A 27,799-nucleotide genomic window follows, 5' to 3' on the forward strand; every position below is an offset into this window, starting at 1 on the left:
CCAGATCCGCAGTAAAACCGTTAAAATGCCTTTTGTTGAGTTGCAGCAGGAGCTGGAGTTACCTGGTTCTGCCACTACGTCAGAGAAAGCAGGGCTGAGCTTTTCTGAGCTACAATGTATCCAGTTAAACGCTGTCATTCAACCCTTAATGAGATGGCTCAAAGGATGTTCAAAATTGAATACAGTTAAAGCACGTGTGGAAGCATCTTGTGAAGATTTTAAAAAATTTCAGTCTGCTCTTTTGGAATGTAAACAGCAAGTGGCTTCTAATACAGAAAAAATGTTGAAGGTTGAAAAATCCGTTATAGAATTGCGAGAACGTGAGAAGGAGTTAGAGAGGAAAATAGACTATTTGGAGAATCAAAGTAGAAGGAATAATGTGAAAATTGTTAGTTTGCCAGAAGGTATGGAAGGACAAGATCCTCTTTGTTTTTTTAAAGACTGGATCCCACAAGTACTAGGGCAAGAATTTTTTTCTGAAGGCTTGGTATTGAAAAGAGCTCAAAGAGCTTTAAGAAGAACACCTCTACCTGGTCAACCACCGAGACCTGTAATAATTCGATGTTTGAATTATTTGGATAGAGAAGCAATACTTCGACTAGCAGGTCAAAATGCAAGAAAACGACAAACTCCATTATTGATTCAGAATAGCAGAGTTTTTTTTCTATCCTGATTTGAGTCAAGAGGTTATTCAACGTCGACGTCAATTTAATCGAGTTAAAGAAGTTTTGTGGCGTAAAGGTTATAAGTCTACTTTTCGCTATCCGGCAAGGTTGAAGGTGTTTCATGGAGACTATCAATCTCGGTTTTTTGAGGATGATTGTGAAGCAATGATTTTTGCTGATTCATTGCCAGATATAAGAGGACAAAGACGTAGCCCACCATTGTCTCCTAAAGAAAAATCTGCTTGTTCTGAAAACGGAAGAAATGGGAAAAATGGGAATGGAAAGAGTCCAACTTCTTTTGAAATGGGATCTCCGAGTTTGGAACCTCTTGGATGAATAGAAGAATCTTTTTATTCTTATTTTACTTTTTATGTTATTATGATATTTTGAGATTATTTTTTGTTCGCCTGGGGAGGAAGAGATTTGTTCTAGGTTCTATTAGTCATCAGCCACTGGTGGGTGATCCACACCCAAATTTTGTTTTGGGTTTACTACCTTTTGGTAGTTTTTTTTTTGGGGGGGGGGGGTTTGTTAATTATTTTTTTTATTTTCATTTTATCTAGCTTTTAATTTGTGATTTTTTTTTCTCCTATTGGAGGGCTTATATACGATGATTTGAGTTTTCATATAAAGATATTATTGGTCTTTAGTAATATTAGTAGATATGTTAAAGTTGAGGTTTGCTACTTTTAATGTTCGAGGTTTAAACAGTCCGATTAAGCGTAAAGATGAGGGACAGCTATAGTATTGATAAGAACTCTTTGTTTCTTTATTATTAAATTTGATCTTTGGTAAAACGTGTGTTTGGTTGCGATATGATTTTACCTGAAATGACTAAATTTGAGACTTATTAAGGTACCAGAGAAGGGTTATATTTCATTTATGTATTAAATATTATAGGATGGTATGGATAAAAAGGGTTGGGATAAATCCAAATGTAAATGGGAAGTGGATATTGGTTTTATTTTTCCTGAAGATGATTGATTAGATATTTGTTATGATAGTGTAATTAGACTGATAAATGTATGCTATGCAATGATTAATTATAATTTTTTATATTAATTATACTTAACATCTGAAAAACTAAAAAAGTATGGTTTTCGTGAATTAGATTCGTGTTTTAGATGTGGTAATTTTGTTGGAACTTTTTTTTCATGCTGTCTGGTCGTGTATGTATATATAATCTTTTTGGAGGAAAATTCATTTGTTTTTAGAATACCTGTATAAGATTAAAATACCTTTAGATCCAATAGTATCTTTATTGGGCAGTTTGTAACCTCTGAAAGGTTTGGGATTAGATAAATTTCAACTTGTTTTTGTATATTTAGCATTATTTGTAGCAAAAAAATGTATTGTTAGTATGTGGAAAGATACAAATATGATTGATATTAATAGATGACATAATGAGATGAAATATTGTTTAATAATGGAAAAAATTACGTTTCACATGATAACTATAGCTTTTTTATTAGTAAGTGGTTGTTATATTCAGAATATTTACATTTTAATTTACGTTGATTAGATCTTAATATGTATGTTTAATTTTTCCTTAATATTTTTTTTCCTTTCTTTATGACTCTCCTTAGGAGAGCTGGCTGAAGGGGGGGGCTTCTCGTTTTTTCTTTTTTTCTTTACTTTTTTTTAATATAAAATATAACATTCATGTTTCTGGTTCATTGTTGTATATGTTATTTACTCTCTGTATTTTGAACGAATAAATACAGTTTAAAAATAAAACTTTAGGAGGCCATCACCGGGAATAGGGGATTCACCGCATCACCGAAGGTTAAGCTCCCCGGTTGCCAATTGACCAGACAATTTAGGGTCCAGTGTGTAAGGGGCTGCAGGGGCCCACGTTATGGGTAGGATACACGGATCTTGAGCAGCCCCAATTTTAAATGCCTAGTGAAACTTGCAGTTTACTCACAGAATAAACATCCACACTCCTGTTCGGCTCCGAATCATGGGTCCTCTACCGGCACCACCTACGGCTCCTAGAACGCTTCCACCAGCGTTGTCTCCGCTCCATCCTCAACATCCATTGGAGCGCTCACACCCCTAACGTCGAGGTACTCGAGATGGCAGAGGTCGACAGCATCGAGTCCACGCTGCTGAAGATCCAGCTGCGCTGGATGGGTCACGTCTCCAGAATGGAGGACCATCGCCTTCCCAAGATCGTATTATATGGCGAGCTCTCCACTGGCCACCGTGACAGAGGTGCACCAAAGAAAAGGTACAAGGACTGCCTAAAGAAATCTCTTGGTGCCTGCCACATTGACCACCGCCAATGGGCTGATAACGCCTCAAACCGTGCATCTTGGCGCCTCACAGTTTGGCGGGCAGCAGCCTCCTTTGAAGAAGACCGCAGAGCCCACCTCACTGACAAAAGGCAAAGGAGGAAAAACCCAACACCCAACCCCAACCAACCAATTTTCCCTTGCAACCGCTGCAATCGTGTCTGCCTGTCCCGCATCGGACTGGTCAGCCACAAACGAGCCTGCAGCTGACGTGGACTTTTTACCCCCTCCATAAATCTTCGTCCGCGAAGCCAAGCCAAAGAAGAAAAGAAGAAGAAAGAAAAAGAAACATCCTTTACTTATTCAAAGTGTGAGGGAAAACAATGAAGGGCCAGTCACACCAAACCTGTTTTGAAGTCAGGCTGCTGAAAACTGTGGTCACGGTTTACTGTTGCACAGTGCTCAAAGTTCAGATTTATTTCAGACTACATACCACCCTGAGATTCTTTTTCCTGTAGGACAGGCAAAATTTTTACTTATCGGTAGAGCAAAAAACTGTACTCAAGAAAAGATAAGTATACAAAATAGAAAAATGTAAAAAAAAGAAATGTTAACAAACTGAAATACAGAGAGTAAAAAAAATAATCAGTGAAGTGGAAGAGTCCAAAATGAGTCTCTGAGTTTGGTGCTTTGGAGTCTGGTGATGGAGGGGTAGCAACTGTTCCTGAACCTGGTGGTATGAGCCCTTTAGTACCTGTACCTCTTTCCTGATGGCAACACTGAGAACAGAGCTAAGTGGTAGGGAATCTTGATGATTGCTGTCTGATGGAAATGTTCCATGTAGATCTTCTTGATGGAGGGGGGAGTTTTCCCTGTGATCTTCTGGGCTATGTCCACTACCTTTTGCAGAGCTTTCCATTCAGGTATTGGTGCAACTGGTAGATACATTTGACATTTGTAATAGTTTGCTAAGGTTTTCGATGTCACCCCCAATTCCTGCAAGAGTAGAGGCGCTGATGTGTTTTCTTCATGATGGCATTTGTGTTGAGTCCGGGAAAGATCCTCTGAAATAGTGACTCCCAGGAAATTAAATTTGCTCACTCTCTCCACCTCTGATCCCCCAGTGGTCACTGAATCATACACCTCTGGTTTTTTCCTCCTAAAGTCCACAATCAGCTCCTTGGTTTTGGTGACATTGAGTATGAGGTTGTTGCCAGTACGCCATTCAGCCAAGTATACGATCTCCCTCCTGTATACTGACTCATTGCCCCTTTTTATACAACCCACTGTCAGCGAATTTGTAGATGGTGTATGTATTGTCATTCCAAGCATCACGGTATTAGGTGTAAAGTGAATAGAGCACAGGGCTAAGAACATGGCTCTGTGCTGTCCGGTACTGATGGAGATTGTGGAGATGTTCTTACCAGTCCTCACTGATTGTGCCTGGAGGTGAGGAAATCCATGATTCAATTACACAGTGAGTTATTGAGAAGTTTGCTGATAAAATCTGAGGGAATGGTGGTGTTGAATGTCAAACTGTGGTCAATAAAGAGCATCCTGATGTACGCTCACATTAAAACTGACACTTTCTTACATACTTGAACATTTTCCTACAGCCAGAACTGACTGGCAGTAGTTTTTATCTCGGCTTGAGTGTTTTTCAAGGATGATGTGGGTGTGCAAAAGGCCCACAAGGAATTTTCCATTTTGGCTTCTCAGGGAACAGCACTCTTATCTTAATTTCTCAGAGGAGTAATTTTTATGCAGTCTAGGCTTGAACAAGGTAGTCTTCACTTGTGTTTATGATTTCCTAAAATTTGGATACAAGCTCACATATTCCTGGATTGTCTCTTGAAGTCAAAATCAAGACCACTAATACATTTTAGCTTCCTAGCCTCAGGCCTATTGCAGCCCAGTACTATTGATATGTGCTCATTCTTTACTGCTCATACCAGTATAAGGGGCCCTGCTACTATTTTCCTAACAATGAATTTCTGCATTTTCCTAATGTCCGATGTTAGTCTAATTGGCTTACTGTCTCCTCTCTTGATCTTGGGTATGTTTTTTTTTTCAGTTTTCTAGTCTGATGGAACATTTTCACTATCTGGGAAACTTGAGAAGATTGAAACCAATGTATTTACCACCTATGCAGCCACTACTTCTAATAGTCTAACAGGTCAAACTGTATCAATGAAGATGGGAGAAAATTGAGCCTAAATCACATGGATAATTGGCAGAAATAGCTAATTTTGATATGATAAAGAAATAGAGTTGGGCCAAACTTGGAAAGTTTAAAATTGAGTCCAGAAGGCTCCAATGTCCGCAGATGGAAGATGAGGCGTTCCTGAATCTTACACTGGGCCTTGTTGTAACAGTGCACTGGGTCAGAGTGGGTGGAGAGTTGGAATGCAGGAGCTCCACAAAATGATCCCCTAATCTGAATTGGGTTTCTTTGGTTTAGAGGAAATTACATTCTGAATACAATACACTGGATTGGAAGAAGTGCAAATAAATGATTGTTTCACCTGGAAAGACACTTTGGGTCCATCAATAGTGGGAAGGGAAGAGATGAAAGATCATTTGTCCTATCTCCCTGCGGTTGCATGGGATGGTGGACTGATACAGAAGTGTGGATCAGAGGGTTAAAATGCAGTGATTCCTTTTGAAATACTGAAATACTAAGGGCATACATTTCCAGGGATGGATTCTTGTTGGAAGAATCATTGAGGCTGGTGGGATGAAAGGAAATCATGAGGGACACCTGTGTAGCAAGTGCATCATCAGAGCATAAGAGCTGAGAGGAGAGAATGAAGTCCTTGCAGTAGGCAAAATATGTAGAAGTATAATCAAGTAATCGCTTCAGGAATATTTGACTTTTTGCAGTCTGATAAAACAATGCCTTAGAAAAGGACAGCATATTACAATTTTATCTTTAATTGAAATGCAGGTGTTCCCTGTTTTTATTAGTGCCACATGGATAAACAAGAGAGATGCTTACAAGTAAGGAGAAAGAGTTGGAGATAAAAGCTGTCTCCAGTAATTGTTGAATGTTACACCATCAGATTTTTTTCATTGACTTCTCAAGTTTGAAGACTAAAGATTTTGTGATTGTTTTGAAGGATTTAGAACAGATGGCAAAGGAACAAGATAAAGAATCTGATAAACAGATGTTGTTGGCTGAAGTGGAGAATCATCGCAAACAAATGTCAAGGTAAATGGCCTTTGAAATAGAAGTCTGAAAATGTGGCATAATGAGTTTTGAACTGGTTTATGATGTTTTATGGAATATTCATACTGTATCACTAGGATTTGCATGTAAAAAAAAAATCATAGAGCAAAGGTAAACAGTAGGGCTGATTCCATAATTTCTGACTGCTTTGTCCCCATTTGTACTTTGACCCCATTTTAATTTTGTATTGTACCAAATGTTGCACATATAACTGTTGTTCAATTTAAAATCTATTAGCATTATCACAATGTGATTTGAGGTGAATCTTAAATGTTTGCCATATCACTGTCAGTGCAACTACCACAGATGATGCTTTTAAAAAGATGGAAAGATAAAGGTGGCATAGTTGGCGTAGCGGATCGTGCAACGCCTTTACAGCGTCAGCAATCGGGACCGGACTGGGATTCATGTCCCTCACTGTCTGTAAAAGGTTGTACGTTCTTCCTGTGTCTGCGTGGATTTTCTCCAGGGGCTCCGGTCCTCCCATTGTTAAAACATACTGGGTGTGTAGGTTAATGGGGTGTAAATTGGGCAGCACAGACTTGTGGGCCAAAATGGCCTGTTTCCATGCTGTATGTCTTAAGTTTTTATTTAAAAAATTAAGAAGAGTGTTTGGCTTGCAATCCTTCCAAATTGGGAAATATCAATAAAATTATATGTGCCACTAATTCACTGAACTTTTCACTGTTGTTCCAACAGCCAAAATGCAGTAGGTATGTTAGACCTTAATATTATGTAAGCCTCATTATAAATACCTCTCGCTCAGCTTGTTAGAATATGGTAGTTTTGAGTACATTTTTTTTTCTTTTACATTCTCTTTAAGTATTGAGTGCCTTTGTGATATTTTTATGTTATAATATTCTTGACTTAAGGAAAGGAAAGCCAGTGGTATAAAATCCAGTGATCATTGGGGGATCAGAGGTGGAGAGGGTGAGCAAGAATTGTCACAATTCTGTAAATAACTGACTATCAGCATAAAACGATATTAACTACTGACCTTGCAGTGATTGGCACATCTGATGAATGAAAAAGCAATAGAAGAGACTCTGTGTGTGTGTGTGTGTGTGTGTGTGTGTGTGTGTGTGTGTGTGTGTGTGTGTGTGTGTGTGTGTGTGTGTGTGTGTGTGTGTGTGTGTGTATTGCCAAAGTCTAGTTTTGAGACAATATATAAAGAATCAGAGACTTGATTGTAAAATTATTTTTGTTGCTAATGTTACAAGATCAAACCAGCAACCACAAAGAAGGCATATCACACAGGGGTAAAGATGAACAATTACTTTATTAACAAAAAATTCACCTTCAAAATTTAATTCAAAATCCCCCCCTTTTATCACAATGCCCACTTGGTTACTATGCAAATCTCTATAACAGTGTAAAACTAATAAATTCCCCAGCCTAAATATAACATACGTAATCAAAGTCTACACTTCCAACCAGCCCACAGAAAAAAGTTTTGTGAGTCTTGTGTGTTTTGTGTTTGTTTTGTGTCTAAGTAATAAATGGATCGAATAAGGGTTTGTACAGTGGGAGCACTGGAGGCGAATCCATAGACACTCAGTGTCTCAGAAGGGACTATCATTCGCTTCTCTTTCTCATACTGTTAGGGCTGCCGGCCATTGATAATGGTAACTCTTTGCCTTATGGCAGGAAAAAAAGAAATTTCATGTAATATTACATTTTCTGTATTATTACATGACAATAAAAGGAATTTTGGTTGAAGACAGTAGAAAACTCCAGCCTTGAATTTTGTTGTGTATGCTGGTCTCCACTACCATTGTTCAAAGTCTACATTTTTTAGCTGTTAATTTGTTTACTAGATTTCTGATTTATTATCTGAGTACATCCATGATGTCACATACAACCCTGAGATTCCTTTGTCTTGCAGGTGTGGCAGAATTACCCCTAATTGGTAGTACAAAAAAACTGAACACAGCGTAAACATGTAAACAAAGGACTTTAAACAGATAACGAATGTAAACAAATTGCAATGCAGGGAGAACATAAAGGAAATCAATAAAGTGCACAAGAGTCCTTAAATGTCTCTGAGTTTGTTGTTGAGGACTCTGATGGAGGAGGGGTAGCAGCTATTCCTGAACTTGGTGGTGCGAGTCTTGTGGCACCTATACTACTTTCCTGATGGCAGCAGCAAGAACTAAGCATGTGCTTAGTGGAGAGGGACTTTGATGATTACTGCTGCTTTCTGACAGCAGCGTTCCCTGTAGATGTACTCAATAGTGGGGAGGGTTTTACCTGTGATGTCCTGGGCTGTGTCCACTACCATTTGGAGGTCTTTACGCTCAGGGGTTTCCATACCAGACCATGATGCAGCTGGTCAGCACACTTTCCACCATACCTCTGTAGAAATTTGCCAGGGTTTTTGACATTATGCCAAACCTCCGCAAACTCCTGAGGAAGTAGAGGCATTGATTTGTTTTCTTCACAATGCCATTGATGTGTTGAGTCTAGGAAAGATCCTCTGAGATAGTGACTCCCAGGAACTTAAATTTGCTCACCTTTTCCACCTCTGATCCCCCAATGATTGCTGGATTTTATACCACTGGCTTTCCTTTCCTGAAGTCAACAATCATCTCCTTAGTTTTGGTGACATTGAGCGCAAAAAAAATTTATCAGTGATAAATTATCTCATTAGTCAACAATTCTACCTTCGTGACAAATTATAGATTATAAAAATCATTCAAAAAGCATCCCCACAGTATTTGAAATCAAATCAGAAATTGAGCATCTAATATTCTCTAAATTTAAACATGACATAATATTACGTAGCCATTGAGAATGATTAGGCAGGGTAACGTCCCTCCATCTGAGCAACACCACCCGCCTAGCCATAAGATAATTAAAGCTTAATACATGCAGCTCAGATGCCGTTAAAGTTATGTCATTCTCTCCAACAATACCAAATAAAGCAGTTAAGCAATTAGGTTTAAGATTAACTTTAAAAAGTGCAGAGAAAGTTTGAAATACTTTATTCCAATATTTCTCAGACTCTGTCATGTCCAGAACATATGAATTAATGAAGCATCTCCATTGTTGCATTTTTCACAACGAAGAGATACATCTGCATAACAACAAGGTAGTTTGACTTTAGACATTTGAGCCCTATGGACTACTTTTTACGTGGCCAACATACTTTTAAACATGATTAAGTGGAATCCATCAATTTATGTCAAATTCAAAAAAACATTTAGTGATACTAAACTAATTTTACATCCTACTTTCCCAAAATAAATGAGGGTTTTAAAATGGGTCATTTTATATGAGCTTTAAAAATTATGACATGGATTGTTTCCAATAACCAGCAAGTTTGGATAATATTTCTCTCCACCTTAAACAGATGCTCGCTGGATGTCTCCTGAATTATTAATGCTCTTACATTCATTGGGTGATTTTTGTTGCTCAGTCCTTGCTGTGATTGTAGTCCGTTCAATTTCTGCTTTTAAAATTATTATTATTACTAGCTTTAAGCAAGTTGGTAGCAATAAGGGAATGGTAGATGGGGAGCAAACGAGTTGTATTTTGGTCTTTATAATCTATAGGCCATCTTGGATCACCTAGTTAATGTAAAGCATAATCATTTGGATTTTTATTTTTGATGCTACTTTCAAGAAATTGAATTGTACTCTTTTTGGATTATATTAGATAGGAACAGGTATAGGGCCATCTGTCCGTCGAGCCTGCTGTGCCACTTAATAAAATAATGGCTGATCTGACCGTGGTCTCAGCTCCACTTACCTGCCTTTTCCCCAGAACCCTTAATTTACCTACTATCCTTTATTGCTTACTTTAGCAGAGAATTCCACAGATTCACCATGCTCTGTGAAAAGCAGTTCCTCCTTATCTCTGGCCAAAATCTACTCCCCAAATTTTGAGGCTATGTCTGCTAGTTCTAGACTCACCTACTAATGAAAACAACTTTTCTTCCTCCGTCTTGCCTATTTGCTTCATATTTCTATAATATTCCCTCATTCTTCTGAATTCCAGCAAGTATTAACCGGACAACTCGGTCTCTCCTCATGGGCCAATCCCCTCATCTCCAGAATCAATCTGGTGAATTTCCTCTACACCAACTTCAAAGCCAGTATGTTCTTTCTCAAGGAGACCAGAACTGAGTACAGTTCTACAGGTGCGGCCTCATCTGATGAGTTACAGCAGAACTTTCCTGGTCTTAAATTTAATCCCTCCAGCAATGAAGGTCAACATTCCATTTTCCGCCTTGATGACCTGTTGCATCTGGAATCCAATCTGTTGTGATTTATGCACAAGTACTCCAAAGTCTCTCTGCACAACAGCAAGCTGCAATCTTTCACCATTTAAATAATAAACTGATCTACTATTTTCCTTCCAAATTGGATGACTTCATATTTACCACGATTATACTCCATCTGCTCGACCCTTGTCCATTCACAACTTATATATATATATATATATATATATTTGCACATTTTGCTTTGTCATTCATTTTAGTCTTATCAGCAAGCTTAGATACACTACAGTCAGTCCCCTCTTCCAGATCATTAATCATGAACATTTGTGGAGCTAGCACTGTGTGGCATTTCACTCACTCCTGATTGCCAATCAGAGAAACACCCATTTATTCCAAATCTTTGCTTCTTTTGATTTCCAATCCTCTAACCATGCCAATGCATCACTTCCAACTTGTGCATCCTTATCTTGTGGCTGTCTTATATGTGGCACTTTATCAAACATCTTCTGCAAATCCAAGTCTGCAACATCCACCTGTTCCTCTCTGTCTACTGTGCTCATTATAACCTCAAAGAGCTCTAGTAAATTTGTCAAACTTAACCTGCCTTCCTGAATCCTTGCTGCTTCCGCCTGATGAACTCTTTCTATCTAGATGTCATGCTATTTTTTACCTTAATGATAGCTTCAAACATTTTACCAACTACAGGCATTAAGCTAACTGGCCTAAAATTACCTGCCTTTTGCCCACTTTTTTTTAAACAGAGGTGTGGCATTTGCTGTCTTCCAATCTGCTGTGACTGCCCAATTTCCAGAGAACTTTGGTAAATTACCACAAAACACATCTCCTGTAACTTCTGCCATCTTTCAGTACTCTGGGCTACATTCTATCAGGACCAGGGGAATTATCTACCTTTACATCCACTAGTTTGCTTAGTACTACCTCTTTAAAGATGGTGATTGTATTTAGGAAGTCCCTTCCCTTTGCACTTTTGGCACCCTTTTCTGTTTGAAACTTTTAATATATTTTTTAATGTTTTATGCTAGTTTACTTTCATAATTTTTATTTCCTTTGTTGCTTGCTTAGTAGTTCTTTGTGCTTTTTAGTTTTCCCAGTCTTCTGATTTCCCACTGCTCTTGGTGATTTTGTATGCATTTAACTTTTAATTTGATGCCTACCTTTAGACATTCAAGGCTTGCGTTCCCAACCCTTGTGGTCCTTGTTTTTTTTAACTGAAATATACTTTTTTTGAGCACTGTGAAAAATCTCTTTGAAAGTCTTCAACTATTCCACATCTCTATCACCTATACCCTGCGTTTCCAGTTCACGCTCGCAAACTCCTCCCTCGTCCTGTTAATTCTAGTTAGATTTTAGGAACTCCCTGAAATAATGCCTTTTAAACTTTGCTTTAATCCTCATGACTTGTCAGAACTGATTTTAGGAATGTCTTTCAGTACAAATAGCAATTTTAGAAACAAGGTTCAAGTACAAAGTTGTTTACGAAGGAAGAAAGTCGACTTGCATTCCCAGAAATTGAATTGGCCCGATTAACTCATACAAAAGTGACAGATCTGATTCAACGTTGTTCTCTAATGTCCATCCTATTACTGTCTTGTGGGGCCAATTTTAATCTTTCTCAAAGTAGGGTGGAAATGTTGTTGGTTTAGATGAATTTTTTTGCACACAAAATAGAACAGTGAGATTTAAGGAGGCCAAAGTGCTAAAAATAATATAATTGTTGTAATGTATGATGTCTTCACAGAATGAGCACAAATTAACTTTTTTTCCTCACTAAGTGAAGAACACATTGGGTTTTAAAAGCTGACATCAAAGATGTCCAAAGTTTGATTTGATGTCCAGTTTCAGCTGTCGGGCTTAGCAAATCAACCCAAATGAAAAAAGCACTCTCTGCAAAAGGATAGACGAGGTAAATCAGTGATCAGGAAATTTACAAGATGGAATGCTGTTACAAGAGCAAAGCAGATTAGGCATCGTTCAGTGAGTGAGTTATTTTCCATTTCTTATTGAAACATTAGATTTTAAGAGTGATTTATAGATACCAAGAAGATGTTTCCTCTGGCAGTGGTTTCTAGAACTATGGGCTATAGTTTAAAAAAAAGGGTTTTCATATTTCAGGCAATTTTTTTCTGACATTTTGATAACATCACACAGACACAGACGCACGTACAGACATATGCACCTGATATATAAAGAGCAGGAAAGTATTGTTGAGACCAAGTTTATATCATTTGTAATCTTACTGAAATGGGGAGCAGATTCAAGGAGATGTCTGGTCTTCTACTCCTGCTTCTTGTGCTCTTATGGTATAGTCAGTTAAAAAATTAAAACTTTACCTCACCATTGTCAGTTCAAACCTGGGAAGCCTGTGTGTGTGTGTGTAAAAATATCCAGCTATTGTAAATATAAAAACTTCAAATATGCTTATGTCCAGAATTACATCCTGGACATGCACCATGCCTTACATGACTGAGCACTTGTCCACCTTTCAAAATATAATCTCCTTACAAAATTCCCTTTCAGTCAAACTCAAAGGCTATCTGTCTTGGAGAACATCCAAGCCCAAGTTGCATCTTCTTGGATCTAAGCTCTTGAAAGCATAATGTTTTTCCTGCGCCCAGCTGAATTTATCCATTCTAAGAGCAACCCTTCTCTCCACCCACCCCCCCCCCCCACCCCCCAAGAGACACTTTCTCACATTACCTGCTGATAGAAGTCTGGGTACAAACAATGTACTACTAAGCTGGCCCAGCCTGAACCTGCAAACCTATAATTCTTCTCTATTCCTGAAGCTTGCATACAGGCAGTCGATTAGAATGGCCCAACCCAGAGGTGTTGTTTTCCTCTTTTTTTTCTCTCCTTTGTATGCCTGCTTCAAATCTATTGTAAAACAAGCCAATATTGTTGGGGTGGGGATGATCATATACTATGGTAGTAATATGCTCATTACCTCACACTATGCAAATGTTGGTTCTGTGTTTTTTTTTAAAGCAACCAAACTGCTTGGCGGAAAGCAAATCTGGCCTGCAAGCTTGCAATAGACAATTACGAAAAAGACGAATTGTTTCAAAATAGAGACCCTTCACTTCGACAACGGTAAGTTATGTATGTTAAAATAATTTTTTAATGTTACAACTTCTTCCCATGCATCATGTCTTCAGAGTGCATTGCATTTGTGAAACCAATTGATCAAATTTTGCAGAGATGCCTTAGTTTCATGTCTCCCTGGTTGCATTTCCCTCCAATGCTAGCAAGTTCAGTATTCTATCCCAAGTGTGCATGAATGCAGAGGTTCAAAACCTCCTGGCATTTTTGTCTGAAGTCCTCCTGACTGTGCTCCAAATTCTTTCATAACATTTTATATATTCCAATTAGAAACTGATCAAATTATGCAAAGTATTTCATTAAAAATTGACCAATGGGTAAAACAGAAGTATTGCTTCTGAAATAGATGAAATTTTCCTGGGTTTCAGAAAGATGAAAAAAGAAGGGTTGGTACAGACAGCAAGCAACATTACTGAGAGCTTGATAACTACAAGCAGGATGATGTCACAACAAGTGCAGCAGAGTGAAGACTCAGTGCAGACACTGGGTAAGTTGGAAAACTAATGTAAGGATTCTCTCTCTTCATCAATGTTTAATTTGCAGAACCCAACTGAAGGACATTTTATCTGCTTCCAATTTTATCTCTCTATGTAGTTGGAGGATTATCAGCAGAACTAAATATTGAATAGTGGTTCTGAACATTTATCATACAAGATCATTCTGAGAACAAACTGAAGTTGCCAGAACTTGGTCTGAAATAATTAAATTAGGCATGTAACATTAGACTGATGTTATGCTTGTGATTTTGTTAAACATCAGTATTTTCTGTCATTACATCATGAACATCTGAGCGGCCTTTAGAGTTTACTTAAATGCAGATTTCCAAAAATTGATGTAGGGGATTTCTTAAACCCTGCTTCTGGATCAATCTTTTGTCCTCTCTTGAGTCTCAGTTAATGCTTTGCCACAACAGTAATAGAGACTGACAAAAGGCAAAGGAGGAAAAACCCAACACCCAACCCCAACCAACCAATTTTCCCTTGCAACCGCTGCAATCGTGTCTGCCTGTCCCGCATCGGACTTGTCAGCCACAAACGAGCCTGCAGCTGACGTGGACTTTTTACCCCCTCCATAAATCTTCGTCCGCGAAGCCAAGCCAAAGAAAGAATAGAGTAATAGTTTCCATGTGCAAGATGTCCACATCTAGCTTTACCTCATCATCACTTTAATTGGTTCCTCCATGATTTTTAAACTCACCTAAGGATATCAGAACGTTGCAGCCTCATCAGTCAAGTGATATGATGTTGGGAACAACCCAAAAAGTACATGTGATAATTCCACTTGTAATATAAAGGTTAGTTTAGAATCACATTGATGTCTTCTTTTGAATAAAGGCTCAAGATTTTCAATAATGTCAAGCATAAAATTAGTATTTACAAGTGCATGTATTTATTCTAGTGGGTTAACTCAAGTTTGTACTAGCTCTTGAGTTTCAGAAGAGGATTTTATGATGAATTGAGAGAAGAAATGGACTAGGAAAACACTTTAAACTTGGGAATGGTAACAGGAGTAAGTAATGCATCTTCCCCTTCAACCCGTTCCATCATTCAATCATTGAACGACCAGACAGCAATAGCAGAAAATTCTGAAAATTTGCAACTCTTTGTGCGAACATTTTGTCCATTTCAGACCTGTAATGCTTTTTGTTCTGAGAATATGGCCCAATCTTGATTCTTTAGTAATTGGAAATCTCTCCTGCAGCTTCTTTTCCCATTTCAGTGAATTCACATTTTTATATCTTTGGTGGATTTCTCATGTTGAACATAGTCTGCCAGAGTTTTATTTATTTCTATAATACAGGTTTCTGTATGCAGCTACATATTTATTATGTCTCAAGTTAAGTCATGGTTCTCCAGGATCACAGAGCATAATTACACAAATATAAGTTAGAATAGAAGTTAGACACATTAAAATATTATACAGTAATTGTCCACGGTGCACTATCCACATGTGTCCTGGGAATTCAGGAGCCTGATGGCTTGGGGGAAAAAACTTGCCCAATCTGGACATAAGGGCCCAAGTGCTACGTTACCTCCTACCAGATGGGAGAACAGTTTATGTGAGGGGTGTGTGTGCCTTCACAATGTTTATTGCCTTTCACCTGCTTAGAGTGTTGAGTGGTAGTAATTTCACTAACCTCTACAGGATCTTGCAGTTTAAGGTGGTACAGCTTCCAAACCAAGCGGTGATGCAGTCGGATAGGATGCTCTTAAAACATCCTCTGTAGAATGTAGTGAGGATGGAGGATGGGAGATGAACTTTCCTCAGCCTTTGCAGGAAGTAGATGTGTTGATGGGCTTTCTTGGCTGTGGAGCTGGTGTTAAGGGACCAGGTGAGATTCTCTGTCAAGTTCACTCCAAGGAACTTGATACTCATGAAGATCTCAATGGTCAAGCCATCAATAGTCAGCACAGTCTAGCCTGGATCCATGTTCAATCATCAAGGGTTGGGCCCCAGTACAGATAACCATGCACAAACAACACTTGTAACTCAGTAGCTCCTTCCAAACAAGTTTTTTTTTTACCCAGGACGATAGGCTGCCTGAATTTCCTCAAGATCTTACAAATATTTAAATATTTAAGACTTGGGTATAATTTCACAATTGAAGGCTTTAATCATGGGAATATGAATGTTGATTGAGTTTACATACAGTGACATGCTACTAAAAGTAATTTAGTGCATTGTGCAGTGCTTTGGATACCCTGTATGGGTGATAAAGCACTATAAGAATATTATAACATAAAATAGTTATTCTTAATTCATTACTGAAAGCCAGTAAAAGCGTATTCATTTGTTCTTGAAGTTGAAATGGGAGATATCAAGTGATTATCATATTTAGGGGGAAAAACTTTAGGAATAATATAAGAAGCTTCCTCGCTCCGAGAGTGGAATGATCTTCTGGAAAAGGTGGTCACTTCTGTCATTTAAGAGGAGGTTGGATGAGTTCATGGATGTGAGGAGGTTGGAAGGTTATGGGAGTGGGTAGGAGTTTCACGTAAATCAGTGTGGACTAGAAGGGCTGACATGGCCTGTTTCCGTACTGTAAACTTATATGGTTGCAATATGGATCTTTTTTTTTAATTTTTAGTCCCCTCACTTATTGATGTTATTTTAAATGAAAAAAAAAATCATGGTAAGTTTTATTGTTGGGAATATGGCTCTCTTGATCATTTATCACTTTAATGTAAATATTAAATTAGTATTTTCCTTTTATTTAAGCAACATCTTCGAGAACTGTTCAAGAGACAAATGAAGAATTTAAAAACATGACTGGCACTATTCAACTGGGTCGCAAGCTGATCACCAAATATAATCGCAGAGAGTTGACTGACAAGCTGCTTATTTTCCTTGCATTGGCTTTATTTTTGGCAACTGTTGTATACATTTTAAAGAAACGCCTTTTTCCTTTTTTATAGAACTTGATCAAAAGGCAGAATTTAAACAGAGATTGAAATTGAGATTATAAATTTATTTAGGCATTGATGAAACTAAAGAGTACCGTGAAAGCAGATTAAAGGCACTTTCTAAAATAGTCTTAAAATATTCACTAAAATTCCTAATTGGAAGTTTAATGGACATTAGAAAGATGAGCATTATCTTCAGAGTTTTAATCACTTTCTGCAGGTAATTGTTGGTCGCAGCTGTGCATTGAACTTTGCTTCTCAAATTTGGTTCTCTTGACTTCAGAGGAACTGAGTTTTGGAATACTACTTGGTGAATGTTGTGTTTCTGACTAAGGATGGTTATCCAGGCCTCTGCTTTGTCCTTCTAAGAAATGAGGTCATTTGTCAGTAATTACCAGGAGAAAAGATTTTATATCTGTATGACGAGTAACAATTGTAAAATGCAATTGCTTTGTACCTATCTATTACATAAAATGTATAGTTGAACCACCTGAATTTGCTTAATTCCAAAAAGAAATTGCTGTTCACTTTTGCATGAAAAATAGTATCCCGGGATGTAACTACTTTTAAAGCTTTGAACATAGTGTGGTGTTCAGCAATTTATTTCCATGCAAACAAGCACTCCAGTTTCTTGATGGGACCAATTATTTGTTTTCATTATGGTTCATATTAATATATCCCATACATTTTGTAAACTGTTGATACTTTATTGAATCTTAATAATGAAGTATTTGGTTGTTGTTGTTCATAAAGTTTGCAAGCTTTGTAGATGTTTTAATTTGTAAACTAATCAATGTCATTTAGCTTGTACTATATATATATCAGAATACGGCTCGTTCAAAAATATTAGGTGATCAGATTCAAAGATCATTGCAACCTGTTAAAATAAATTTTTGGAGAAATTATCTTTTCTAATATCTTGGTGGGTGACATTAATTTATAATTTGATCACTTGCATTTGGGCATTGGTGTCCTTTTATTTACATTTTTGCCACTTACATCCTTGGATCCTTAATAGGACCATCAGAGCTAAAAAAAAATTATAAATCTCTCAATGAAAGTCAAAACTAAACACAAGTGTTGCCTCTAATCTATTGGGACTCTGTGCATCCAAGTGACACGAGTTACTTGGGGGTTGTTTAAGTGGGAAAGTGGTTTTATTCAGCAGTGTGGTGCTCAACTTGCCTGAGCCTCACTGTGTAAATACAATTTACAGTTTGTAAATACAAGTCCCCACTATGGGGAAACTCCAAAAACTATAATTGCTGAGAATCTTGAGCAAGCAAAGAATTGTTGGAGGAATTCACCATCCACGGGTAGAAATGGTCATTCAATGTTTTGGAACTTGAGCCCTGATCATTTAAATTTATTGTCAGAGTTCGTTCATGACATCACATACAACCCTGAGATTCTTTTTTTCTGCGGGTGAGCAAGAATTACAACTTATTGGTAGTGCAAAAAAAAACTGTACATCATGTAAACAAAGAACTGTAAACAGGTAACAAAGATAAACAAACTTTGTGTGGTTAAGTCTCAACTATTAATCATTCATATAATTGGAAACAATGATCCAAAACCGATCAGTCATTCAATTCAACCCTTTGAAAATTCAATCCAGACTCTGTTCCGTGTATATAGTCCTGCAATTATTTTTCCTATTTTCAATTTTTTTTTTGTTATTGCATCTCCTTCACCATTTCAGTCAACATATTGCAGATGTGCATTCTCATCATTTTCCAGTTTTGTGACAATTGCAATAAGTCTGTACCTGTTGCTTTCTGATTTGTCAGGCACCAGATTTAATTTGACAAAACCCTTCTTTGAATTAGCCTCTTAACATTCCTGCTCAAATGTGCACAGCCTTAATTGCCCTAGTACAGGGGTGGCCAAACTTGCTTAATGTAAGAGCCACTGTTGTGTTTGGAAGAGTATCAGGTTCAGTGGGTTCACAGTGAGACGAGTCTGGACACAAGTGTTACAATCACAGGTAACTTTAATGAACACAGGAAACAAATGAGGGAGAACATCAAACAATACTCAATTACTATAGAGACACATTGGACCCAGATTAGACTCCAATACCAGTGGCCACCTATCATAGTCACAGACAGGGACTTCAACAGACACTTCCTATCCCTGTATCTCAGGGTGCAATTCAGTGTTACGTAATATGTGATTACTGACACACTCTAACAAGACAGGGCCTTAAGCACCCATTCCCAGTTCCCTGTACCAACGAGAGGAGCGGCTTTCTGCAAGCACTGATCTATCGCAGTATCTTGGCTCAGCTTAAGCATAGTGCACACCTTACCCAAGATACGTCCAGCGACCTGGTGTGAAGTGATGTCTGGTGCTTAGACCATGACACAGAGAGCACAAATGTACTATGTATCAGTTTTATACAGTTCTGAGCTGGGTGTCTAGCCAATGATGACCCTAAGTAATTTAAATCAGCCAATGGCAAGATGTGCACTCATGGGTGGCCGGTGTCCAACCTTGATTGTCAGGTAATGTGACTTCTGAATAAGTTTCAGACGGAGGACATGTAACCATCTGCAATCCACAATATTGCAGACAGATAGGGAGGCCACGTGTTTCTCCACAATCCACATATAATATTCCACCCCTCTGAAGTCACATCACTCTGCAATCATGTCAAAGACCATCAGTAACTGGTATCTATACAGTAAACTCAATATACATGTTATTTTATATATAGTATATAAAACAAAAGAAAAAAAGTTTAAAAACAATGCAAACCAAGTGAATCAATTTACAGATACTCCCTGATGTATGTCCGAGTTCCGATCTGACTAACTGGTTGTATCTTGAAATGGACGCAAGTCAGAAATTCACTCTATCCATTTTATCATTTGTCCATTGGGAGTGGGGTAGTGGGATCGGTGTAGGTGGTGGTGGCAGGCTGTCAGAAGGGAGTAGGGTAGTGGGATTGGTGTGGGGGTTGGTGGCGGGATGTCGGAAGGGAGCAGGGAAGTGGAATTAGTGTGGGGGGTAGTGGCAGGCGGGAGGGAGCGAGGTAGTGGGATTGGTGTGGGGGGTGGTTGCGGGCTGTTGGGAGGGAGTGGGGTAATGGGATCAGTGTGTGGGTGGTGGCTGGGTGTCGGGAGGGAACAGGGTAGTGGGATTGATGTGGGGGTTGCTGGTGGGCTGTCGGGAGGGAGTAGGGTAGTGGGATCAGTGTGAGAACCGACAACAGGCTTCCAGGAAAGACTCCCAACAGCCTGCTACCAGTCCCCACCCTGATTTCACTGCCATGCTCCCCGTCCCCACCCCCACCAGCCCCCAGCAATAGATGGTGGTGATGCTAATTTATGATGTTAAATTATACAGTACTTTTTATCGGTTGTATGCACAGATGGTTGTAAGTCATTGTTCATAAGTCAGGGAGAGTCTATGCTGGGAAAGGCATATAATCAAACTCAATGACAACGCCTCACCAGTCCTCCTCCCCACCCCTCGACCAGAGTTGCCATGTTCCCGATGGAGCAGGGTGGTGTGGGAGCTGCTCCCCAGTGTCAGAGGGAAGAAAGAGAAAGAAAATTGGCCACCGACTCGCATTCCTGGTTTCTCCGGCTTAGCTGGCAAATGTGTGCACCTTTTCCACTAATGACTGTGAGCAGGCAGAGCAGGATCATCCATGGGGTGCCAGAGTCATCTCTTGGCTCGTGCATCCCACGCCTTACCTTCACAGAGCTCAGATGCCTGTCGCTGTGGTGAGACAGAGGGCAGGCTGGCAGCACTATATCTACGGTGTACCCCAAACAACACCAGGATGCCGTTGCTGCTCACATTCCTTTTAAACGGTGCTACAAATGTTCCCTGTAATGATAGCCAGGACTGGAAGTTGGCCAAATTAGTGGTTTTAAATAAAAGCTCCTGTTCCACCCCATTTGTTTCTTTTAATGGAAAGGCTGGTGGGGACACTGTCATTGTCAAGTGTAAACACAATGTATACAATGTTTATTTGGTCATGTGTAACATTGTAATAGTGATCTGTAACTCCAATTTCCTAATGTGCTGAGAGAAATTATTACCACAGCTCAGGGTCCAATTAAAAAGAGAAAAAGCATCCCACTAAACCTGCCATTGTGAGCACCAATTCGTCTGATTCCTATCTCAGCCAGCATATTTCTGCGAGTGGCACGTTATGTTTCAAAGAGTCCGCGTGTGCCTCGCAAACTGTGGTTTAGCCAGCTGCAAGATTGCCAATGTCCTATCTAAATTGTGGATGGACTCTGAAAAATTGAGTTTTTTGAGCATTTCTCAATATATGTTTGAAGAGCATTGGTTATTCCATTTGCATTTTCCTGATATTAAAAAAATTGTCTTAAGTGCATTGTGCCTTCAATAATGTTCTGTTGGAACTCAGAAGCAAGAAATATCACTTCATTCTCTGCTTAATTTAATTCTCTTTGTTGGAAGACAAATTTGATTTGTCATGATAGTTGATGTCAAAATGGATGAAGCTGAGGAAATTTGAGCTTGAGTACACCATGTACATTTATATTTGTCATCACACGCATTCACTTCTGGCCATGTGTTCAAGGAATACACTTGTGCCTCTCTTGGCAACTTAGTGAGAGTTGCTTAAGCAGAAAGTTTTGAGAAGGTCAGTTTTTTTTTAAATTTGTAAGAACATGGCTCCCAATATCAAAGCTAGTATTTAATGCCCAAATTTGAATGCTTTTGGCGAGATGACATTCAAGGGCACTTGGAGAGGAGACCTTGTAGTGAAGGTTTCCACCATCATGCTGGGTTGTATGTCCTAGAATTTTGATCACATGGTGATTTTTTAAAAAATAGCAATGTATTTCCAAGTCCGGATAGTTTGGGGTTTTAAAGTTGCAATGTCTTCTAAATGCAGTGCTTTACCATAAATGAACATCATTGCTATTTCTCCAAGTGTTCTCAAAGGTAACTTCAAACTTATTGTGCAACTTTTACACTCTCTGTAAGCTTAGAGTGTATAGCATGCCTTACTTTGGCACGCATTCTGTCTTATGTGATTGCCACACATCACCACAAATCGATCCTCTCATCAGAGACTTTGCACTAGCAGCTTATAGTGATTTATATACAACACAATCCATAGGTGATTGCTTTTCTGCATTCAACACTGTCACCCACATCATAATTGATATTTCTCCAAGTGTTCTCAAAAGTGACTTCAAGCTTATTGTGCAACTAACCTAGTTTTTTTTTCATCTTGTGGTCTGTGGGTTTGTTATGTGTGGTCTGCAGCACATGACAAAAATGAATATTACTGATGAAATAAACAAGTAACAAAAAAAAACAAACTTGAGGGCATGAAAACACAAAAATTCTCTAAAATTGTCCCCACCAGAACAAACCAAATATTTGAGGGTCTGAGGGCTCTTTAAAAGTGATCGACGGTAAGTGAAGGAATACTCAAGGTGGTCTCTGAATTTATTAACAAGTCAGGCCAACGACGCTGCTTTAATGATTAATTCTAGTTGTAACTTAGTTGATTTATTTGGTCTTAACATTGCAGAAATCGCCACACAATAATTGAAACACCCTTTATTTTGATCAGTTAGCTGCTCGGAGATCCTAAAGTGCATTCCTTGAAGACCGAGTCAATACTGATAATGTATTTAAATGTCCATGGTTTAAAAAAACATTGGGGCATTTTAACATTAACCATCTTGGCACATCAATTTTATAGCAGAGTTCAAGAAAGTCAGCAAAATATCTGAAGGGGTATTTCCTGTTTCAATGTGCAATTTCCAAAGTTCTCTGGAATATTGCAACTCTTGACGTAGAGTTTAGATGGTCCATGTTTGTGCTTGTAGGACAGTTGGGCGTTGTATCACACATCACTCTGGTGGAGGTCTTGTATCTTGCCTTGTAATGCAAATGAGATGAAAATAGTGGTTCTGTTGGTTGTTTAGCTGATTTTGGGGCCCAAAAGGCTAATAATAGTTTTTCTATCATTATCAATTTCCAAGAAATGCTGATGGAACTTTTTTTGGTACTGAATGTAGTAGTAAGCATCTGCTTTTTGGACAAGAGTCATAGAGCTATACAGTACAACAATAGACCTGTTGGCCCAACTCATACATTTTGACCATCATGCTTATCTGAGCTCCCCATTTACCTGTTTGGCCCCATATCCCTCTAAACCTTTCATATTTATGTTTTTTTTCTTAAATTTCATTATTGTACCCATCTCTGCAGCTCATTTTCACATATGCAGCTCCCCCCTGTGTGATGAAATTGCCACTCACATCCCTTTAAAATGTTTCCCTTCTTACCTTAAACCTATGGCCTGTAGTTTTAGACTCCCCTACCCTAGGTAAAATACTATAACTGTTTATCTTAGGCCAGTCGTGATTTTATCTATCTCTGTAAGTTCATCCCTCAGTCTCTTATTCCCCAGGGGAGAAATATCCTAGCCTCTCCAGTCTCTCCTGTCCTGGTAATTTCCTTGTGAATCTTTTTTGCATGCTTTCCAGTTTAATTATGGCTTTTTGCCAAAGTTTGGAATGTAAAATGATTTTTTGTCCCCTAACTATGGCTGAGTCCTGATTCAAGGCTGTAGCCTGAAGCATCTCATGATAACCTTAATTTAGTTGAAAAAAATTGTTGAAGGAGCTTAGCAGGTCGAGTAGCACCAGAGGAAGAAAGTGAATGGTCAATGGCTGGAATCTTCACTATTTCTAGTGTTGTATTGGACACAAAGACTAATGCTGCTTGTAAATGTAAGCATATATATACCGTAAGCATATTGTTGTTTCACGGAACATCATAAATGATTAAACAGCAAGAACACTGGTGCCAAATCAATGTACAAGTATGAATTTTGGTACATTCTCAGATTTTGGACTCTTTCTTCCACACACTTTCTTTTACAGGCTTCAAGCCTTGTACATCCTCCCGTAAGGCAAGTCATGGTTTTCCTATTCAGTTTAAGGTTTTGCTGTTCCTTAGTGCAATCAAAACATAATTTTCTGATTCTACAAGCTGTGATTTATTCCTAATAGAATGCAATGCCATTTGGGAGTTTAGTGCACCTATTGATAATTAAATATTGCTGGCTGTCAAGATGAAATGCGAGACAAATTTAACACTGTAAATGTTGTTGCTGTGGCCAGCGATGCTGGCAGTGGAAATTGTTCATTGTCAACCATTTAATTGAGTGTGACTTTGCATGTACTACAGAGTCTCGAACTTTTAGCTTCTTCAGAGCCATGGTATTTGTGGTGGTTCCTATTATCGTCATCTTCCTTCCCCAAATCCCGCTGTTTCTCCAATGTATCCAATTCCTCTTTGAACTCTGATTTCAATGAATATCGATTAGATCATGACTTGCAATAAGTAGGTTTCACACTGAGTTTTACACAGATATGCACTTTTTGCATGTGCTTATTGCAGGAGTATTAAACATACCTTAATATTTATGTAGTGGGATGCCCAGAAACCTTTCTGAACTGAAAATATGATCTTGGGTGTAAAGTCAACCTTTCCCCATCAAGGTTGGTTGGTTAATTATATTTCACAAACTCAAATGTGGGGGTTACACTCCGAGTATTCAATTTGTCCTTTCATTTCCACAAAAAAATTGCACTATTGAGTCTCCTTAGAACTGCATTTACTGAAATTCGAGTATTTATGATGATGACTCAGAGCAGGTCTGCAAGTGCCCATCTTTACCTTAATCTTTATTGTTCATCAAACCCTATGTCTTGAAATTTTGATTTTTACTGGTTTTCATTTCCCTTTTACTGTAGAATGCACAGAATATAAGCCTCATTGTTTACAGTTTTCTTTAATTTTTACACTCTCTGCAAGCTTAGAGTGTATAGCATGCCTTACTTTGGCACGCATTCTGTCTTATGTGATTGCCACACATCACCACAAATCGATCCTCTCATCAGAGACTTTGCACTAGCAGCTTATAGTGATTTATATACAACACAATCCATAGGTGATTGCTTTTCTGCATTCAACACTGTCACCCACACCATAATTGATATTTCTCCAAGTGTTCTCAAAGGTGACTTCAAGCTTATTGTGCAACTAACCTAGTTTTTTTTTCCATCTTGTGGTCTGTGGGTTTGTTATGTGTGGCCTGCAGCACATGACATAAATGAATATTACTCATGTAATAAACAAGTAACATGAAAAACAAATTTGAGGGCATGAAAACAAAAATTCTCTAAAATTTCCCCCACCAAAACAAACCAAATTAATGGTCTGGGAGAAAGCATGAGTTCACCAATCTACTCCTTCTCCACCCTGCCCCCAGACCACAAGTGTAGTGTTGTGGAGGGTGGGTTGGGGGCAGGGTGATCGTAAGTAATCCGTAGTAAGTGAAGGTGGTCTCTGAATGGAAAAGGCAATTGAGGACCACTGAATGAATCTATTTCCTTGCGCTGTGATTAAAGATGCGATATTCTGAAGTGTTTGCATAAATGTTTGCAACAATGTGATTGCTGATTGGCCCACTTTTTTTTATTTGTATCTTTCAGGTATCACAAAAAGTATAGGATTGAAGTGCTCTTTAATTTCTGTAGACACGTGACTAAATTGATCGGGGTGTTCTATGTTTGTTATCCAAATTCAGCCCAAGATGGCATTTTTCTCTTGATTGCCTTGTTGAATAAATATCCACTTTCATTTATGATTCCATGGCCTTGTAGAAATATTTCCATGCACTCACTGGAGTCCTGATTGAAAGCCCCTTGCTTTCCAATATAAAGCAGTTAGCTTGTCAAGAACTCCGCACAAACCAGAAGTAATGATATTGTATAGTGTTCTACTGCTTCACCGACTGATTGAAGAGTGCCTGTTCGCTACACTTATTCCTTAAATAATCCAATGAACTGTATTCATTTACAATACAGCTCATCTGGAATAAAAGAACCATTGAGAGCCACAGAAATGCTGGAGGAACTCAGCAGGTCTCGCAGAGTCCATAAAGATATATTGCCGAAGTTTTTGGCATGAGCCCTTCTTCAAGAAAAGGCTTGATGAAGGACTTAGGCCCAAGTTGTCGGTTATATATTTTTACCTTCTGTGAAAGCTGCGAGACATCCTGAGTCCCTCCAGAATTTCTGTCCTTTTACTATAACCACAGCATCTGCAGACTTGTGTGTTTCATTCCACTGAGAGCCATGTACAACCCTCTGCTAATGTGAAATATGGCTATCTCACATCTCTCCTATTCAAGAGTAGAGCTGATAGCCACTCAGTGCCTCAAAGGCTGTTTCTGGTACTGACTCATTACAGTACCTTTGCCAGCTGGATTTGGGCCAGTTCTAAAGAAATAACATTTATTACAATTGCACTTGCAGTTCCAAGACTTTGGTTCCACCGAAACTGGTACAGTGATCATAATCAATGCAATTCATACCCTCTAAGAGGTCTCAAAAATATCTTGATGCAAAGTTTGGTCTGCATTAAACTGAAATACATATGATGAAAATGACATCATTGGTGATAAGATGGCAATGTGGCTCTGTGTTTCTTCTAAGATAAGAGAGTACTGCTGGATATCAGAAATCCGTTTTTGAGCTTGAACAATGACAGAAGGTGGCAAATATATAACACTATCAGTTGCAGTTTTCAACAACATTGCATAGTTTAGATTATTTAATAGTCTTGCCAAAGTAAGGTCATATTTTAAGAATAGCATTTTCCAGACTCTAGTTTTCCAGTATTTCTCCAGAGTTGCATGCTTAATAAATTAACGTTCTTAAATTTAAATGTCAGTTTACTCCTTAAATAATCTGGTGAATTGTGTTCATCCACAGTCCTGCTGTTCTGCCTCTTGCACGTTATAGCATGTTTATCTTTATAAGAAATTTCTAGTGTCAATGTGTCTTTGAACTTCTGCGGGGGATTAAAATTGCTGATATTATTACCACAACAATATTTTAAATTGTCAAATGATCTTATTGAAAATATTTCAATGAAGGTAACTTTTTAATAAGATGTGGTAGGATGATGCCAAGGAATGAGTAGAATATTGGCTCCATTTGACATTGGCATTTCACCGCATCCTTTACAATCATCCTGATTCATAGCCTCCAGGCTGCCCCCTAGTGTAGGAGTATTTTGTTTACATTTCTCAGGACTCTTTATTTTTAAGTTATGTCAAAACAGTGTTGCAAGTCATTCAGCAAGTTGGCGAAATGTCCCAAGTGGCCTTGGAAAAAAATCATTTGGAAAACTAGTTGATGCTGTAGTCAGCAAAGGAAAGCACTGTTATGTTCCAATGAATTTCTTAAATTTAGTAAAATATATATTCTTTATGTGTAAGCCTAAAGTATTGTCACCCTCCATATTTTTGAAATGAGAGAACCTCTTAAACATTCGTAGGATTCTCAGCATCTGAAAACTGTTGTTTCATTAAAGCAACTGTATTTTTCCCCTGTGGGACTTTTCAGTCTAAATTTGCACCAACTGGCCCCAAAGCAGATGTAGAGCTCCCAATTTGGACTTCATCCACGCCACCAAATTGCTCACATGTTGCCTGTGAATTGAAAAGGGTTGCCGCTAACTGCAGTGTTAAGTGGCTGCAGAGTTCAATAGGGAACACAATATCATCATAAGTAGTTAGCGCCACTTAATTCCTGCTCTGTTTAAAGGAAAGGAGCACAGTGGCTGCAGCAGGTGGAGAATGTGGTAATAATTGATTGTGACTTTCCAAGGCACTCTCAGGACAACGTGGGAGGTGGTGAACTCTGTGATCCTCTAATAAAGGTATTGGTGGAGGAGGTGGAAAGGAGTGATGGGGCCAGAGCAACTGTATAGAAGCAGTGGGAGCAAAATACCCAAGCACGTCAATCCAAGAACCTACATGGAGTGCCTCAGAAAGTTCATTGCGCTCACTCACATGCTTGACCAATGAATGTGCTTTTATTAACCTTAATTAA

The 27,799-nt window shown here is 38.5% G+C and overlaps 1 protein-coding gene across 14 annotated transcripts in view; it reads left to right on the forward strand.

The window, feature by feature from the left end:
- Nucleotides 1-27,799, forward strand: part of LOC138743446 (vesicle transport protein SEC20-like) — a 193,073-nt gene that overhangs the window by 73,035 nt on the left and 92,239 nt on the right. For 6 of the 14 annotated variants that reach the window (XR_011344897.1, XR_011344899.1, XR_011344896.1 and 3 more), the window contains exons 13-15: nt 6,022-6,113; nt 13,360-13,464; nt 13,842-13,960. Coding sequence is in view for 8 of the 14 variants with exons in the window: in XM_069898841.1 (XP_069754942.1) it covers nt 6,022-6,113; nt 13,360-13,464; nt 13,842-13,960; nt 16,693-16,889 (513 nt within the window). In the remaining 6 variants the exon portion in view is untranslated. Of the gene's footprint in view, nt 1-855; nt 877-6,021; nt 6,114-7,003; nt 7,065-13,359; nt 13,465-13,841; nt 13,961-16,692; nt 19,797-27,799 lie in introns of those variants that run through there. The other 8 variants (XM_069898841.1, XM_069898845.1, XM_069898842.1 and 5 more) reach the window with 6 other exon arrangements.

Source organism: Narcine bancroftii, chromosome 9 (genome assembly GCF_036971445.1).
Source record: "Narcine bancroftii isolate sNarBan1 chromosome 9, sNarBan1.hap1, whole genome shotgun sequence".
In the NCBI taxonomy this organism is placed as follows: Eukaryota; Metazoa; Chordata; class Chondrichthyes; order Torpediniformes; family Narcinidae; genus Narcine; species Narcine bancroftii.